At 45.6% G+C, this 17,201-nt stretch overlaps 1 protein-coding gene and 1 long non-coding RNA gene across 18 annotated transcripts in view; one reads left to right on the top strand and one right to left on the bottom strand.

The window, feature by feature from the left end:
• Positions 1–6,072, bottom strand: part of LOC149125296 (uncharacterized) — a 108,541-nt gene extending 102,469 nt beyond the window's left edge. For 12 of the 16 annotated variants that reach the window (XR_016236950.1, XR_016236948.1, XR_016236949.1 and 9 more), the window contains exon 1: positions 5,925–6,058. This is a non-coding gene — a long non-coding RNA (uncharacterized LOC149125296). Of the gene's footprint in view, positions 1–601; positions 938–5,108; positions 5,347–5,924 lie in introns of those variants that run through there. The other 4 variants (XR_016236960.1, XR_016236947.1, XR_016236946.1 and 1 more) reach the window with 4 other exon arrangements.
• Positions 6,073–6,209: 137 nt separating this feature from the next.
• Positions 6,210–16,885, top strand: INSIG1 (insulin induced gene 1). 2 transcript variants are annotated; one of them, XM_051858282.3, is made up of 6 exons: positions 6,210–6,304; positions 6,751–7,195; positions 9,706–9,830; positions 10,902–11,068; positions 11,414–11,513; positions 14,911–16,885. In XM_051858282.3, the coding sequence occupies exons 2-6, from the start codon at positions 6,781–6,783 to the stop codon at positions 14,938–14,940; spliced, it is 837 nt and encodes a 278-aa protein (XP_051714242.1). In that variant the 5' UTR covers positions 6,210–6,304; positions 6,751–6,780; the 3' UTR covers positions 14,941–16,885. The 2 variants fall into 2 exon arrangements, with proteins under 2 accessions (XP_051714242.1, XP_051714243.1); XM_051858283.3 differs by having other exon boundaries at positions 6,210–6,427.
• The last annotated feature ends 316 nt before the right edge of the window (positions 16,886–17,201 follow it).

Here is a 17,201-nt window from a genome sequence, read left to right as displayed (position 1 = left end):
AATTAAACCAGAAGACAGAGAGTTAGCAGACAAGTTTTTTCTTTCTCTGCCAAAGGGATATTCTTGCTAGGCATGATGGGTCTCTAAGCCTGTACAGGTGAGATCCTATATGACTAATCAACTAGATATATTTCCCTACATCACTGCAGGCCAGCTCAGTAAGGCACCACCTTATCTTTTTTTCCTTTGTTGTCTAATTCACCTCTTTCTCTCACACTTGCCATTAATTGAGCTAGGTGTGGCATAGTGGATAAAGCCACCACCTGCATCCCATATGGGTACTAGTTTGAGTCCCAGCTGCTCCACTTCTGTTCCAGCTCCCTGCTGATGTACCTGGGAAAGCAGTGGAAGATGGCCTAAGTCCCTGGGCCCCTGCCACCCATGTGGGAGACCTGGAAGAAGCTCCTGGCTTCAGATCCCAGATCTAGCCATTGAGGACATTTGGGGAGTGAACAAGCAGATGGTTCTCTATCTCTCTCTCCCTCTCTGCCTTGCAAAAAAAAAAAAAAAAAAATCTTTAAAAAAAAAAAAAAAAACTAACACACTCTCCAATATACAGGAATACTATTCTGCTTTGAAAATGAGACAACCACTTAACATCTTTTTTTTTTTTAAAGATTTATTTATTTATTTGAAAGGTAGAGTTACAGAGAGGCTGAGGGAGAGAGGGGGGTCTTCCATCCACTGGTTCACTCTCCAAATGGCTGCAGTGGCCGGAGCTGGGCCGATCCAAAGCCAGGAGCCTGGAGCTTCCTCCAGGTCTCTCACATGAGTGCAGGACCTGGGCGATCCTCCACTGCTTTCTCAGTCCATCAGCGGAGAGCTGCATCAGAAGTGGAACAGCCGGGACTTGAACCAGTGCCCATAGGGGATGCTGGCACTGCAGGTGGCGGCTTTACCCGCTACACCACAGCGCCGCAGCCCTACCACTTAACATCTAGAATTAAAAAGACAAATAAAAAGCTCCCTAGAATAAAAAAGGCAAATAATAGCAATTGTTGGCAAGGATGTAAGCAAGGATGTAAAGAACCTTTATACACTGCCCATGGGGATGTCAAAGGGAACAGCTGCTCTGTAAGAGTCCAACAGGTCGTCAAGTGATTAAACACAGTTACGTGACCCAGCAATTCAATGCTAGCAATAACATCCAAGAAAATGAAAACATATGTTCACACAAACTTGTACCTAAATATTTATAGCAAAGTATTCACAATAGACAAAAATGAGAACAATCCAACCTCCATCTAGTGATTAAACCAAATGTGGTATACCCATACAACAGAACATTATTCAGCCACACAAAGGAATGAAGTACGTTACCATGTTACAGTGTAATGTGGATGAACCTTGAAAACACCATGCTAAGTGAACACAGCCATTCACAAAAGGGCACATACGAGGATCTGATGACTCTATTCATATGAAAGTTCATAATAGGTAGCCAAAGAGACAGAAAATACACTTGTGTGTGCCGACGGCTGGGGGACGCAGGTGAGAGGGCAAGTGGGAGGGAGACAGCTAAAGTATTTGGAGTTCCTTTATGGGGGTGATAAAAATATTCTAAAATTGTCTGCAGTAATGGTTGCACAACTCTATGAATATACTAAAAATTACTGAATTGCATACTCCAAATGAGTGAATTGCACAGTGGTGAATTAGCTTTTAATAAGGTTGTTAAAAAATGATACCATGGCCGGCGCCGCGGCTCACTAGGCTAATCCTCCGCCTAGCAGCGCCAGCACACCGGGTTCTAGTCCCGGTTGGGGCGCCGGATTCTGTCCCGGTTGCCCCTCTTCCAGGCCAGCTCTCTGCTGTGGCCAGGGAGTGCAGTGGAGGATGGCCCAGGTGCTTGGGCCCTGTACCCCATGGGAGACCAGGAAAAGCACCTGGCTCCTGCCATCAGATCAGCGCGGTGCGCCGGCCACAGCGCGCTGGCCGCGGCGGCCATTGGAGGGTGAACCAACGGCAAAAAGGAAGACCTTTCTCTCTGTCTCTCTCTCTCTCTCACTGTCCACTCTGCCTGTCAAAAAAAATTAAAAAAAAAAATGATACCATGGTCTACATTGATTAAAGTTGTTCATGATTGCTTAATAACTGGTTCCATTACATGTGACATATGATCCTATTTGTTTTGTAAAAAACACACATTTGTGTACAGAAAAAAATATCTGGAAATACATCCCTCAAAAATGTTAACAGTGGTTATCTCTAGGTGATAGGATTATAGATGATTTTTTAAAATATATTTTTCCAAATTTTATGAAATTTTACAATGAGTGATACTTTTATAATAAAAGATAAATATATTTTGTCATCCACCCTATTTTAAGAATATTTATTATTATTCATGCTGCACCAAAAATAGTAGGTATACAGATTAAAGGCAAATAGATTGTTTACCATATGATGTTTCAAAAGTCCTTTGACCTCCCATGATGCCGTAATTCTTCTGTATACAAGAGCTATAGAGGTCCTTGGGCTGCTTCCCTAGCCTACTCAACTAGCGATGTGAGAAGGCGGCATGTGTGGTGCTTAGCTCATAAGCAATAATAAACTCTCCCAGAGCAGAAGCACATCTATTCTGACTAATGAAGAGCGATGCAACTGAGAACTAGACAGTATCACCACAAACACGTCTCCTTCAGTACTTGATTCAAAGCTACTGATGGGCTGAGAATGAGCTCCATTACTTTCAACATTGAGCCCAAGTTTAGTAGAATAACTAAATCAATAACAGTTTTGCTTGAGGATAATTAACTCTCAAACCTGCAAATTATTTCTTAAAGATTTATTTATTTGGGAGGCAGAGTTACAGAGAGGTAGATGGGAGGGAGGAGAGAGAGGAGAGGGAGAGGGAGGGGGAGGGAGAGGGAGGGGGAGGGGGGGAGAGAGAGAGAGAGAGTCTTTCATCTGCTGGTTCATTCCTCAAGTGGCTGCAACGGCCAGAGCTGGGCTGATCCAATGCCAGGAGCTTCCTTGGGGTCTCCCACATGGGTGCAGGGGCCCAAGGACTTGGACCATCTTCTGCTTTCCCAGGCCACAGCAGAGAGCTGGATTGGAACTGGAGCAGCCGAGACTCAAACCGGTGCCCACATGGGATACAGGCACTGTTTACCCGCCACGCCAAAACGCCCACTCCTGCAAAATACTTTCATATGTTCTCTGATAGTGAGGCTTCAGTCTCTAGGAGAGTAAATCCAAACTTCCATTGTTATCCCCTAGACTATTTTCATTCAGGAGGTGACTCCATAGGCGTTCACACAAATCACACACCCTGGGAATGCAGTGACAGCTCTACCTGAGATTAAGAGGTCATGCTGACAGCTAAAGGAACTGACGGCCTCCTCTGAAGCAAGCAACACAGACATCCATAAAATAAAGACCTGCATCTGTTCATAAGGGGTATTCGAATTTAAATATTGAGGTTCCCATGGCCAGATAGACAAAAGATAAATTCAAATATATCTTAGACATATACGATTCCTATAATGTAAGGAGTCTGTGCAGAGCACAGCTTGATAGGTCTACGAGTGCTTTCCCTGCTACTGATGAGGTCACGTGCCTGAATACACCCATTATCGAAAGCTGAAGTGCTAGAGAAACTTCCTATATTTGCTGGTGTTTCATAATGGAATCAATGATGTGACTGTATCCCAGGATCAAAGCTGTACTGTAGAAGCATCTCCATGACACTAACAGCTTGATTTATTACTGGTGTTTCTCAACACGTGTGAATGGGACTTAAAACTGGGGTGGGGGGTGGGGGGCAGTGTTGTGCTGGAGCAGATAACAGCCGCCACCTGTGATGCCGGCATCCCATATGGGCACCAGTTCGTGTCCCGGCTGCTCCATTTCCAATCCAGCTCCCTGTTAATGACCTAGAAAAAGCAAGGGAAGATGGCCCAAGTGTTTGGACCCCTGACACCCATGTGGGAGACCTGGATGAAGCTCCTGCCTCCTGGCTTCAGCCTGGCCCATCTGGGAAGATCTCTCTCTGTGTCTCTCCCTCTCTGTATATGTAACTTTCAAAATAAATAAATCTGAGGCGAGTGGAGGGAACAAGTCTTTGAGAGCTGAAATGAATGACATAACACAGAGTGGGAAAGCCTGCCTCTGTCCTAACCGAGGGAGAGGTGAAGACAGGATCCCTCCTTCGCCCACTGCAAGCTGTGTCACGCTCAAGAAATAAAAACACAACAGATCCAAGTATACATGAGAATTTACTATAATACAGAGGTGACAGTTCAAATCAGTGTGCAGATAACTGACTACTTACAAGTGAAATAATCTCCCAAATATTTAGAAGCTTAAATTTTTGCAAATTTTCGATGTAGTCGAGATTTATGTGAAGAAAATACATTTTTTAAGTTTAAAACAAAAAAAATAGTGCTGTGGCGTAGTAGGTTAAGCTTCTACCCGAGGCGCCGGCATCCCATATAAGCACCTGTTCAAGTCCTGCCTGCTCCACTTCCAATCCAGCTCCCTGCTAATTGCCTGGGAAAGCAGTGGAGGATGGCCCAAGTGCATGGGCCCTCTGCATGAGCCCCAGAAGAGGCTCCTGGCTCCTGATCAGATGTTGTGGCTACTGGGGGAGAGAACCAGGGGATGGAAGACCTCTCTCTCTGTCTCTCCGTCTCTCTATAACTCTGCCTCTCAAATAAATCAATCTTAAAATAAATAAAAATAAAAACACATCAAGGAACAGCCGTTTGACATAGCAGTTATGATGTTGCTTGGAACACCAGCCTCTTGAGTTTCTGGGTTCTAGTCCCAGCTCCACTTCTCAGCCAGATGCCTGCTGCTGGCTATCCTGGGAGGCAGCAGGTGAGGTTCAAGCACCTGGGTCCCTGCCACCCAGGTAGGAGACCCAGACAGAGTGCTGGGCTCAGCTTTTTGGCCTGGCCCAGCCCCAGCGGGTGCAGCCATTAGGGGAGTGAACCAGTGGATGGAAGATCTCTTCCTCCTGGTCAAACTTTCAAACAAACTAAACTTTTTAAGTCAAATTCAGGTGAATTTCCCCCTTTCCCTAATGGACTCTGAAAAATACTGATACCTTAGGAGGATATCTTTTTTTTTTTTTACAAGCATCTGGCCTAACAGCCACAAACCTTAACGCCGAGGATGCTACACAGCGACATCTCATGTTGACTCAGTAACTTCACAGTGACTCCCTGGGGTCTCTGGGCCAAGCTGCTATTTAGGGCACAAACTTCCCCAGCACCTCCGCCCATCTGCAGACAACACAGAAGCCCGGGCGCTCTTCCTCTGTTGCTGTTCAGGAACATTTTTAAGGAGCCTGGCCCTTGCGCAACAGCAAGTGGGTTTTCAGCGGGCACCCGGCCTGTCCTGCAGGGTGGCGTGACTTGTCAGCAAACGGGACGTGCAGAAATCACGTCCACGAGATAACACGATCTGTTTGTTTTTTTTTTTTTTCCCGCGAGTGCTCTGTTTCGTGTTTGTGCTGGCTTGCTTTCCAAAGGTCAGCAAAGACCACCGGAAACTAGAGGGAGTGGTCACTGGCATTTTCATAAAAAGCTTTGTTGCCGCACACGCGCTCTGGAGGGTGGGAACCAGGAGCCCGCGTAAGGGAACCCCGAACACAACCCAGAGCTCGCAGGTGCGGGGACCCCGAGGGACCCCTCCCCCCCGCCCTGGGGAGCGACGGAAGGGAAGCCCCCCGCGGCCCACCGGGCGGGTCGCGGGATGCGCACCCACACCTGCCGCCTTCACCCGGGCGGGTTCTGCGCGGAGCCGCCGCCCACCCCGTCATGACGCTCCCTGGCCGCGGCGTGAGACCAGGGTCCAGAGGCGGCACGGCTGAGCCGGGGCCCTGCACGTCCGCCCTGCCTCTGCGCCTCCGTACAGGCCGTGATCTCCACCCACCCCGCCCCTCCCCAGCCCCTCAGTCAGCGAAGCCGCCCTACCCGCTGCCCGCCTTCCACCCGCCGGGAGTCCGGGCCGCGCGCTTCCTCCTGACGGCGCGTGCCCGGCGCGGGCCCGCGGTGGCGTGTGCTCGCGTCATATGGGCCGCCCCTCTCCCATTGGCTGCGGCCGCCTCACCAGACCCAGTGCGGACGGGCACGCGGCAGGGGCGGGGCGAGCGGAGGCCACGCCCCCGCGCGGCGCGCGCGGGCGGCGGGTAGGCCTGGCCGAGTCACGTGACGCGGGGCCTCGGCCTGCCATATAAGCCCGCGCGCCCTCGCGGCGCTGTGGCCACACTTGGGGCCGTCCCGGGCCGCGACTCCTCCTCCGTCCCCGCCCCGCCCCTGCTCGGTCAGCCCGCTGGCGGGCGCCCCTCGGCCAGGTAAGCTGCAGGTTGCGAGGGCCGGCGGCGTAGGTGGCAGGAGGCGGGAGATGGCGCGCGCGGCGCCGGGCTTGGCGTCCTAGGCGGCCGGCTGACTGACGCGTGGACCCCGTCTCTGAGGCGGTCGGTTGGCTCGCTCTTACCGCGGGGGGGACCCGGGGCAGGCGCCCGGTCCTCGGCCGGACGCGGAGGGTCTGGACACGGCGGGGCGGCGCCTGCCGGTGTGCACGGCGCTGGGCGGGCGGGACGTTTATACCCGCGCGCTGTGTGTGTGTGTGTGTGTGTGGTGGGGGGGCAGCTGCTACCGGCGCCGCGGCGGGCATCGGAGAGCCGCGGTCCCGGGACTGGCGATGAAGGGCAGCGACCCACAGGGGCCTCCCCAGCATCCTGCTTTTGGAATTGAACTTGATCACGACTTTGCCTCCTCTTTGCCCTCCGTCTTCCAGGAAGCCCCTCTCGGACGCCGCTGGTGACTGATGCCCAGACTGCACGACCACTTCTGGAGCTGCTCCTATCCCCACCGTGCGAGGCACCAGAGCCCCCTCAGAGCCCGCGCCGCAGGGCTGGCGGCCGGAGTGGGAGACATGATCAGCTCCGCCGCTGTGCCCGGTCCCTCCCTGCTGGTGGCCCACAGTGGCCCGGACACTGACCCCTCTCCCCGGGATCGGAGCGTTGCGAGCAGTGGCCACCGTGGCAGTGGCAGCCACACCAACAGCTGGCATCATCACTTGGTGCAGAGGAGCCTCGTGCTCTTCTTGGTGGGGGTCGTCCTGGCCCTGGTGCTCAACCTGCTACAGATCCAGAGAAATGTCACCCTCTTCCCCGAGGAGGTGATTGCCACCATCTTCTCCTCTGCCTGGTGGGTCCCTCCCTGTTGTGGGACAGCAGCTGGTGAGTACCCATCCTTGTTATCAGAAAAAAAATTTTTTTAAATAAAAGGGCATCTATTTGGTTAAAAACATGTTTGGGGCCTGCAACAAGCATTTGTTTGGAAATGAGAGCACGCAAAGAGGAAAACTGCCATCTCCAATCTCTGTATTTAGAGAAAGAACTAGAGAGGATGTGGGGCACCCAGTGCTAGTCTAAGTCACCCCTCGTTTCAAGTTTGGGGAAGCCCAGTGATGGAGATGAGGTGGAGAGATCATTGGCTGTTTAAGCAAATACTGGGCCAAGTTGACTGAGGTCCCTTCCCTCCAGTGTCCCGGCTGACCGGGGACAGCCTCCAGTATAGCCCACAGCTGTCACCCAGAGCAGGCTGCCCCACGATTGGCCGCCTGCAGAACTGGTGAGCCGCAGCCCTGAGTGGCGATTGGTCGCCCCTGCGAACATGCTACCCTGCTGGATAACTGAAAACAAATCGGTCACATGTGTTCGGGAGGCGGTTGCCAAGGGAGCAACTTCTCAGCACTTCCTTCTGCCGGATCGCCAAGTGCACTGTGGCGCCAAGCCAAGCCTTTTTCCCCCTTGGAACTGTTACAGTGCCATAGATTGGGTATGGGAGGAAGAGCTGTCCCCTTCCTGCTCCTGACAGTTTTAGCGTACCTCGCCCATCAGAGATGCTGTCAGCTGTCACTCGGGGTCAGTGTTTGTAACCAGCGTCTGCTGGGTGCTTTCTATGGCCTTCACTATCTATCAGCTGTTGAAATGTCCTCTGACCAAACAAGTCCCTATCATTGAGCACCCCGTAGTCAACAGTTATCTATGTAGCTACAGTACAAGAGGAAGAAGATCCTTTTCTGCCTTCTAACTAGCACTTAGTGACTGCTGTAGGCTTTGGATGTGTTGCTTCGTTTATCCCATATAATACTGTGCTAGCTAGCGCTCCATTTTATAGACGTGGAAACTCAGTCCACTGTACTGGAGTACACAGCTAGTAAGAGGCAGAGCCTCTGCTCTCGACTCTGCAGACCACCCCCTTCTCAGTCGGCTCCCTCGGAGCATCTCCTTGGGGTGGAGGCCTGGTGGCCCAGCTGGGACACGTGTTACCACAATGATGCCGGACTTACGAGGCAGTGACTAGAAAGTTCTCATCTCTGTTCTCAGATGGCATCCTCCTTTTGTGTGTCTGAACACTTGAAGTATATGGCTGTACTAATAGAAAACTTTTTTAAGCAATAGATCTAAATTTGAAATTTCCACTTCATTCACCCTTGGGACAGAAGTTTCTTTCTTGAAACCAAAAACTTGATCTGAAAAGAGAACTGGTTGAGAGTATTTGTAATGGAAGCTTCAAGGGATCCTAGGAATATCTGAAACAATTTCTCAGACTCTTTTTTTCTGAATGTCTGGCTAAAACTCTCGCTTCTCGGCTGAAGAACCTAAAATTCCCACTTTTATAGTCAATCAAGTTGCAATTACTGCCTGACTTTGAAGAGCCTCAGGTCTCAGATGCACTTTACACGAGGAACCTCCCGCCCCCCAGAGCCATCCCAGAGGCCTGCATTCCCACTCACACCACTGTGCCTTGTACAATTCCTGCCCTTCTGTCTTCCACTTGCCTTCTCTTCGCAAATGCCATGTCTGCCCACCTAGCCAACTTCTCTGAGATCCTCTGCGGGTGAAGACTTCTAACTGTCGCAGACCACATGACCCCTCCTCCTCTCCCCTCCAGTTGCATAACCCTCATCATTTCACACATGAGAAAACAAACATGAAGAGCCACGTCCCATCAGAGGGCAGACTGGGACGAGAGGCCAAGCTTTGTTTCCCTGGTCAGTGCTCTTTCCACAGCTTGGGGTTGGGCCACAGAAACCAGTACGAGAGGGCCTGGCCGTAGGACGTAACGCAGAGGATGTGTACACAGTAATGCTCAGTGGTGTCTCCTAAGAAAACGCAAGAGCCCCCTTGCAAATTGAGGCCAGTCTGTGGGCATATGACCCAGCCTGTCCGAGTCGACTCAGCGAAACTGTGAGTGTCTCACCATGGGCCCAGCAGGGACCTGTCAGAACTGCGTATGTCTTGTGGCCCCAGCTTTTCATGGCCACTCACCTTTTCATTGTAAAGTGGAAGTCACAGTTGATGCAAATAGATAAGTTATGAAGTCATTTCGGTGTTGCACTTTAGGAAAATATGACCATTGAATATTAAAAAATTAACTGTCCGTTTCATTAATATGGCTAGGTAAATCCCTGCTTGATTCACTTCTGTGCTTACTGCGACATGTTTAACTCAACCAAATAACAGTATTTTGTTTTGAAACTTTTCAGAACAGAGTGATATTTGGTGGAGATTACTTAATGAGAACAGAGTATAAAATTAGCCTTAATTTAAATATTATGTTGTAGCTGATAAACTTTCTAGTTAAAGGACTAGTTTGGATAATAATACTGGTGATTACCACATGCAACTAATATCCTTTTGAGCTCATGTATTCTAATACTGTCCCCTTTTCTCTCAAACAGCTGTTGTTGGCTTGCTGTACCCCTGTATCGACAGTCACCTTGGAGAACCCCACAAGTTTAAGAGAGAGTGGGCCAGCGTCATGCGTTGTATAGCAGTTTTCGTTGGCATTAACCACGCCAGTGCTGTATCCTTAAGTCAATGTGCTGTGTCCAAACTATTTCCTTCGGTTACATGCTGAAGCATTTTGTTATTTCTATTGAATATATAGTATTTATTACATCATGCAAGTATTTTATTTTAAAGTACATTACTTAGTTTATGCCTGGTAGGATTTGTATGGGATAGTTTCTAGAGTCTTTTCAGTTTGTTTAGGGAAACAGTTGGAAATAATACCAGTAGTAGAGGGAGCTTACTTATTCTCTCCTTTCTCAGACAGTTCTCTTTTGGATCTTAGGAGTTCATTTTTTTTTTTTAATTCATCTTTATGTTTCTGTGTTACATCCTTCCAGTGTGAGACTTGGTGACTCCTAAGGCAAAGAGAGAACTGGCAAGAGGCAGGAGTGTTGATATTCTTGCTACATCTTTCCAGAAGGCTCTGTGTCTTGCCTCTCTGTCCACATAAGTCCAAGAGCCAGTCACAGATGGCTCTTGAACTTCTGGCATGCACAGATGAAATTCATTCTATAGAATATTCTGTGTACCTAATGCATTTTTTTGAGGAAAACAGTCTGTAGTTCCATCATCTATGGTCAGGCTATGAGTTTCTTTAGAGCAACTTGGAGAGAGAGACATTTTTAGAGATGTCAGTCCTAAAATCTGCCCACCTGCTGTTTTAAAGGTATATAAGAGCTCTTGTAGGAGCAGTGTTGATAAGAAGTATTGTAATGACCAGCTGTAAGTGTTTAATTTACTAGAGTGCTGTGGGCCAGATGTCATAGTGTAGGCATGAAGATAGTGCTTGCTAAAAACAGAAGAATGAGAGTACAGATGACTTATTACCAAAATGTATTGTTTTATGGACAAAATAACAGCAGAGTTTTATACATAGCTTTCAGAAAGTTTGCCCTTAAAGCATTTGACTCAGTAATCCCGGGGAATCAATCAGTACAAGCCCCTTTTTTAACTCAATATGCAATATTTATGAATAGTGAATGATTCATTATGTAGTAGTAGTCCACAAGTACTTCATGATTTTATTTTTTGTTTTGATTTCATTAAAAATTTTTTAACTTTTCCTTAATGTTAGCATCACCAGAAATTGGATTTTGCCAATAATGTTCAGCTGTCCTTGACTCTGGCAGCCCTGTCATTGGGCCTTTGGTGGACATTTGATCGTTCGAGAAGTGGCCTTGGGCTCGGGATCACTGTAGCCTTTCTAGCTACTCTGATAACACAGTTCCTCGTGTATAATGGTGTCTATCAGTAAGTGTGTGTTTTCAGATATTACAGTTTATAACATTGTTGTTGCATCGGTTTTATAAAAGCACCCATGAAGCCTAGGAGTTTTTTGTGTGTTTGGTTTTTATGTAGCATGGCATAGATTTAGACATGAAATTCTCAAAAATGCTGCTGATGCATTTTAAAAATACACTTCTGTAAACTACCCTTAAGGGAAATTAAGTGGTAGTGCTGGGATGTGATAATGTGCAATTGTTTTATGATTAAATGCATTTTGCACATCCTCATCACAGATCTTTGACTCAGAATTGAACTGGGTGACACTGACTGGTAAGGCACAGACCTTCTCTCTCCCCGCTTTCCTTCCAGGTATACATCCCCAGATTTCCTCTACATTCGTTCTTGGCTCCCGTGTATATTTTTCTCAGGCGGTGTCACAGTGGGGAACATAGGACGGCAGTTAGCAATGGTAAGTGCGATGATCAAGCATCTCCCAACACTGGAGATTTTTTTTTTTAGCTTGTATGGATTGTTTTACTTGATACATTATAATTAGGGTTCATAAATATCTAGTTCCGACTCAAGAGCAGCAATTATTTTAGGAAAGTCTATGTTGAACAAAAGATGTGATGGTACCCACGTGGTTCTTTGCTACATTATAAAGCTTCGCAGGTCTGGAGACTTAAATGATATTTGAGCTAGAAGAAGCCAGGGTTCTAGTGCAGCTCCTCCTATTACATACGAGTCTTACGGCTTTTCTAGATTCACATAACCAGTGTGGTAGCCAGCAGAGAAGTTGCTGAAGTGGCTAAAGGTGTCTGACGAGTTTCTCTCCTTCCTGCAGTATGGGAAACAAATCTGGATGATCTTAGGCCATGACACCTTGCTCCCCCAGCCTCTGACAACCAGCGTTTCTTTTTTAACAAAATCAAGAGTGAGTCCAGGTGATGCTGAGGGGACTCCACGTGCCTCAGTCTGCTGGCAGGGGCGCAGGGAGCCTGTGGCTGCAGACCACATCTCAGGCCAGGGCTGGGGAGCGGGGAGCTGGGGCACAACAGGCAGCTGGGGGCAGGCAAACATCGCCCTTTTGGGGGGCAGGTGTACTGGGGCACAGAAAAGAGGACATTCAGCACATGGTGAGCCTTGCACCTGTTCTTGCTGAGAGAGAAGTGCTACCTCCTAGGACACACCTCCTGAGAGAGGGGGAAAGGCAAATGAGTTCAAGGATAATTTTAGCAGTTTTTCTCAGTAGCTATAAATTGACATTTGAGCTTTTTCACTTAAAAAAATTAAATGCAGACATTTAAAGATTGTTTTGAGTTGACCTTGACTCAAGGGCTTACATAAAGTGAGCTTAAAAAAAAAAGTTTGCTAGAACTGTCGCTCTCGGAGATAAACTCTGAGGATTTCTCAGAAGACTTATCTTGGTGCCTTGTGCTATTTTTAAAATGGTACATTTGTGCCAGTTGATACCCATTTGTGAGAAGTTGAACTTGAAGGCCACTTGGCTCTTTCACAAAAATAGAAGTCATTTCAAAAGGGTAGAATTTGTATAGTGTTCACTGGTTTACCGAGTCTAAAAAAATCGGCCTTTTGTGCCTTGGTGTTTCTCTACAGGTCTGCCAAAACAAAAAGACCCCATTGATAAAATTCTGTTTCTTATGTCCCTTAATGAAGAAGCAAAGGGCTTTGCTTTTTTTATGTTACAATTCTGTTGAGATTGCTGCACATGAAAATATTATAGATCTTCCTCCATGCGTTGAACTTCTTCCCCCTTAACTAGCTTTCAAAGTAGAGCTAGGCAACTCCATAATTGTTTAATTGCATTGAGATTTTGTTCCCGTTTACTCTTTGGTAAAAGATTCCTACGAAGGCTTTTGGAATACACTTGTCCTTAGCCAGATTGACTGTTGATAAAAATTAAAGTTTGAATAGCATTCAACAAGTTGGTTGTTTTTGTTTTCATAACAATGGGCTGATTTTGTTAACACACTTATTATGAAGGCTTTGTAATCAGTTTTAGCAAACAAGCATTAGTTTGGTAGAGGTTGAAATTTTATAACTTGCACAAGTTCTAAACATTGAGAAATGGTTGGAGGAAGCATTTTAAAAGAGTTGAGCAAATTGTGGGCACACGTGACTAAAGTCCTGCCTGCCTGTCCACGTGGGAGTCAGTTGGCATCTCCGAGTGTTGATTAACCCAGTTCTGACACTAGTGAGAATAGCAATGTTACTGTTATCAAGGAGTCACGTTTATTGAGCACTTACTACTGTCTGTGAGGCATTGTGATAAATATTGTCATCGTTAATTAATTTAGTCCTCCTCATATTGTTGCACTTTGAAGTAGAAACTATTAATCCATTTTTAAATGGGGAAATAGAAGCTTAGGCCAGTTAACCAGCTGGCCCAAGTGGTTAGCAGAGGTGGAATCTGAGCCAGGCTTCTCATTAGGATGCCATATTTTGACAAATAGCTCCTATCTGTCATTCATCCTTAAGTAGGTTTTTAGAAATCTGTGTTGGTATCTTGGGTTTATTATAGGATACTATCTTGTCATTTAAAACATGTTGCTGTTGGGCAACACGGGTGAAAGTTAACATGCCAAGTGTTATAATCCAACTCAGGTTGATTGTTATCTCTGCAGTCATTCGTGTTCTTACGTTAATGTCTCCTGTAGACCCTGGCTTCTGCATTTCTAACTTGTGTTTGTTCATCAGCACATGAGTGGGCAGGTAGTAAACTCTGATGACCCATTCTGTTTCCAGGGTGCAGGCAAGAGTTTACTCACTTGGTTTTCTCTAGTTGAACTTTGTTTAGAACCTTCATTATGTCCCTTTTAATAGTTTGTAATGCTTTGAAATTACCAAATCTTAAAAGTCTATGTGTTTCCTAATAGGTATTATTTTGTGTGTCCTCAGGGTAGTAATTCACATACAAAACTCCTAGGTGATTTTACCAAGTGGGAAGATCTGATTTTTTTGGATAAATAATCCTGTTTCTTAAAACATGATTACCTAAATGGAGGAAAATTAAATAAAGTGAAAGACTTCGGAGTCAAAAGAAGAAAATGTACTTTAAGAGCTCTCTGTGCCCTTTAGCAGCTTTGTGACCTCAGGAAAGTCATTTCATTTCTCTGGGTCTGCTTCACCAACGGAAGCTCCATCTTGTGTGGAGAATTTACCACGTGGTGCCTGGCAGCAGAAGGAGCAGGCAGGGTCTGTCTCGTGGAGGTTTTTTCGGGGGTCAGACGAAAAAGAATGCGCAGAAAGGATTCTTGAACTGTGACACTCTACATAAACTTCGAGTAGAGTGATTTGGTATTCTTAAACGTGACCTAGTTCAAGTATCCGTTTCAACAAACTGCTGGCAGAGTAAGTTATAATGGAAGCGTCAGATGCTAATAAAGGCTTGTGGCAGGACAGTCGCTTTCTTTCTTCAAATAAAACTGCAGTTCCTTAAATTGTAGTAGAAAGTCAGAACCTCTAGGAAAACCTGAAATTCCATGAGCATCAGTAAGCTTTGATAAAACTGATACTAGTTTAGTCATATGTCACCAGTGCCTTACACTTATATACCAGGGCTTATGAAAGGGCATTGGCAGTTAATTTCATTGGAGGTAGGGAATTACCCTTATTTTACAGGCAGGAAGGTGATGGCCCTTGGTGTGGGAGTCGTGGGGGTCCTGCGGGGCAGCTGGTGGCGCTCAGTCCTGGGCTCCAGGTCTGTCCGTGCTTCTCACATGGCTCAGACATCTTTGTCCAGTCAAAGGAATTTTTAATCTTTCACCTTTTAAGGCCTACTTAACTTATATAATTAAAATATTTATACATTTAGTGTTAATTTTTTTTTCCTTTTTTCACATTAGGGTGTTCCTGAAAAGCCACATAGTGACTGATTCTTCAACCCCACTGATTCTGAAGAATGAGCAAGACTTGGGGTAGAAATCTGTGATGGTGGATTCTGACAAAGATGATCTTTTTTCCTAAATAGTCTGTTTAGATTGGGCTGACTATACAATGACTTCTGGAAAAAAATATTCACCTGGTCCAGGATAGTGAAGTGGAGAAAATAACTACTTACCTGCCTTGACGTCTTCCCTTGACCAACTGCACTCGTGCCTGTCTGCGTTCTGGAACATTCCACCGCAGGCTGTGTGTAGGAGTTCAGGCAGGGGGCAGTTTCCTGAGTATTAGATTTCATCCATGTTATTAAAAACAAGTTGCCATGTTTCAAAGCCTTGAACTAAAACTCAATTACCAACTATCAGTTTTGTATCAGTGCCCAAAGGGATAGGTTGAGGGTGCTTAACAGAGATGAAGTATGGTGTAATAGGAATCATATTTATCCAAAAGATTTTTTAAAATAGGGTTGTGTTAAAAACAACAACAACACAGCGGCAGCAGGCGTAGGGAGATTGCACTCTGGGTGGGTCTCGGCGTGGCAGAGCCACAGTCACACCTGTGCTTAATGCTGCAGTGGCAAGCTCGTGTCCCACACGTGTGTACGTCACAGTGCGTGCGTGAACCATGCTTTTCATTCGATCCATGGAACTTTGTGGAGACAATCTTACTGAGGGCAAACGGCAGTGGAAAAGTCATAATTCCACACTGTGCTGTATTGGGATTTTCACCTGACTGTGAAGTTTTATCCAAAATCCGTGATCATCTGAGAGCAAATACCTGTCAGCCATGTGTTTCAGTCTTAGTGAGCCAACATTGTTTCTTTGCTACTCCAAAATAGAGATGACTATTTTTTTCCACAGCCCTATGGAATTTGCAATCTGTGATTGCCTTGTAAAAAGAAAAGTGCATATGTCACTGCATTAAACATGTGGTGTTTCTAAATATTCGATGATATTGGTGAGCACAATGTATTCATTTAATGGCATAGACCATATTAGACCTAATTTGCAAGTATTGGGTCTTAAACTTCAAGTGCAATGTATATGAAAACCAATCTGAGCCTTGTATTCTCTTAAATATTTATTTTTTTGTAATGTCTGAGATGTTAAAGAGAAGGGTTCTCCATTCATTTCAGTACTGCATGGAGGCAAAACTCAGCAATAATTTCTTTGAGTTGTAAAGATACTTTTTGGTGACACCCTCCAATGAACCCTTTGAAATAACTCCAGTTTTGTGGGTTGAGTAATTTTTACTTACAAATTTACCTTTTTGTATTTTGCAATTTAAATGTTTTTGGTTTGTTCTAAATTCCGTGGAAGTGGCCAGCAGAATAGAAAGTCAGACTAACTTGCCAGTGAGTGTTGATGTACGTATTTGCTTTCATTTGTGTGATGAACCTTGTTGGAGTTTTTAGTTTTTGAGGAAAATATCTTGGAGTAACTTTTATGTTACGGAAGCTAATTTGTTTTAGAGAACTTTTGTTTAAAAAAGAAAATGGATCATCTTGGACTTTGGAATGATCCCTTTTACATTTTCTGAAAATGAAAACAGATGATTAGTTATGTGGAAACAATTTTCAATGAAGATGTCAGCATTTTTTTTGAAACACCACAAGTTATTCGATGAAAGCAGTAAGTGAATCTTTATGATATACTTGATCGTGCACAAACAATAAGTATTTTTTTCTCTTAAACTGGAAGTAAATCTATGTTAGAAATAATGTAGCCAAAAAATGTGAATCTGAAGAATTTTTTTGCCAATAGTTTATAGCAAACACATGAACCAAAGTGATTTGAGTTTGTAAAAATGTAAAATAGTCTGAACAATTTGCACTATATCAGATTTGAACATCTAGAGAGATTCACATTCATACTAAGTTTTCAACATTGTGTTCTTTTTGCATTCATTTTTTACTTTTATTAAAGGTTCAAAACCAAATGTTGTATTTATGGGTTTTTCTTTTTAAAGGAGGCTTCATATTCTCTGTGTATATAGGATGTTAACAATTTATAATGAAAAAAGATTTTCTAGCTCTTCAAATTTTACTCAATTTCATCGTAACCTCTTGGGAAATATCATTTGAGTTTTTTTTTTTTCCTTTTGGTGGATACCTAAATGTAGTGGAAGCTAAATCGAACCTGCCCCTCTGCCTGCTCCCCAGTGGTAGCTGAGTCGTGCAGGACAGGCTCACGAACCTGACCGGGCACAAGGGCACGCCTTGCAGCAAGCCCGCAGTGCCAGCGTGGGCTCCTCG

The sequence above is a fragment of the Oryctolagus cuniculus genome, chromosome 7 (assembly GCF_051225735.1).
Source record: "Oryctolagus cuniculus isolate XC-2025 breed Fujian yellow rabbit chromosome 7, ASM5122573v1, whole genome shotgun sequence".
NCBI lineage: Eukaryota > Metazoa > Chordata > Mammalia > Lagomorpha > Leporidae > Oryctolagus > Oryctolagus cuniculus.
Note: the sequence above shows the minus strand (reverse complement) of the source record. Positions and strands in the feature narration are given on the sequence as shown.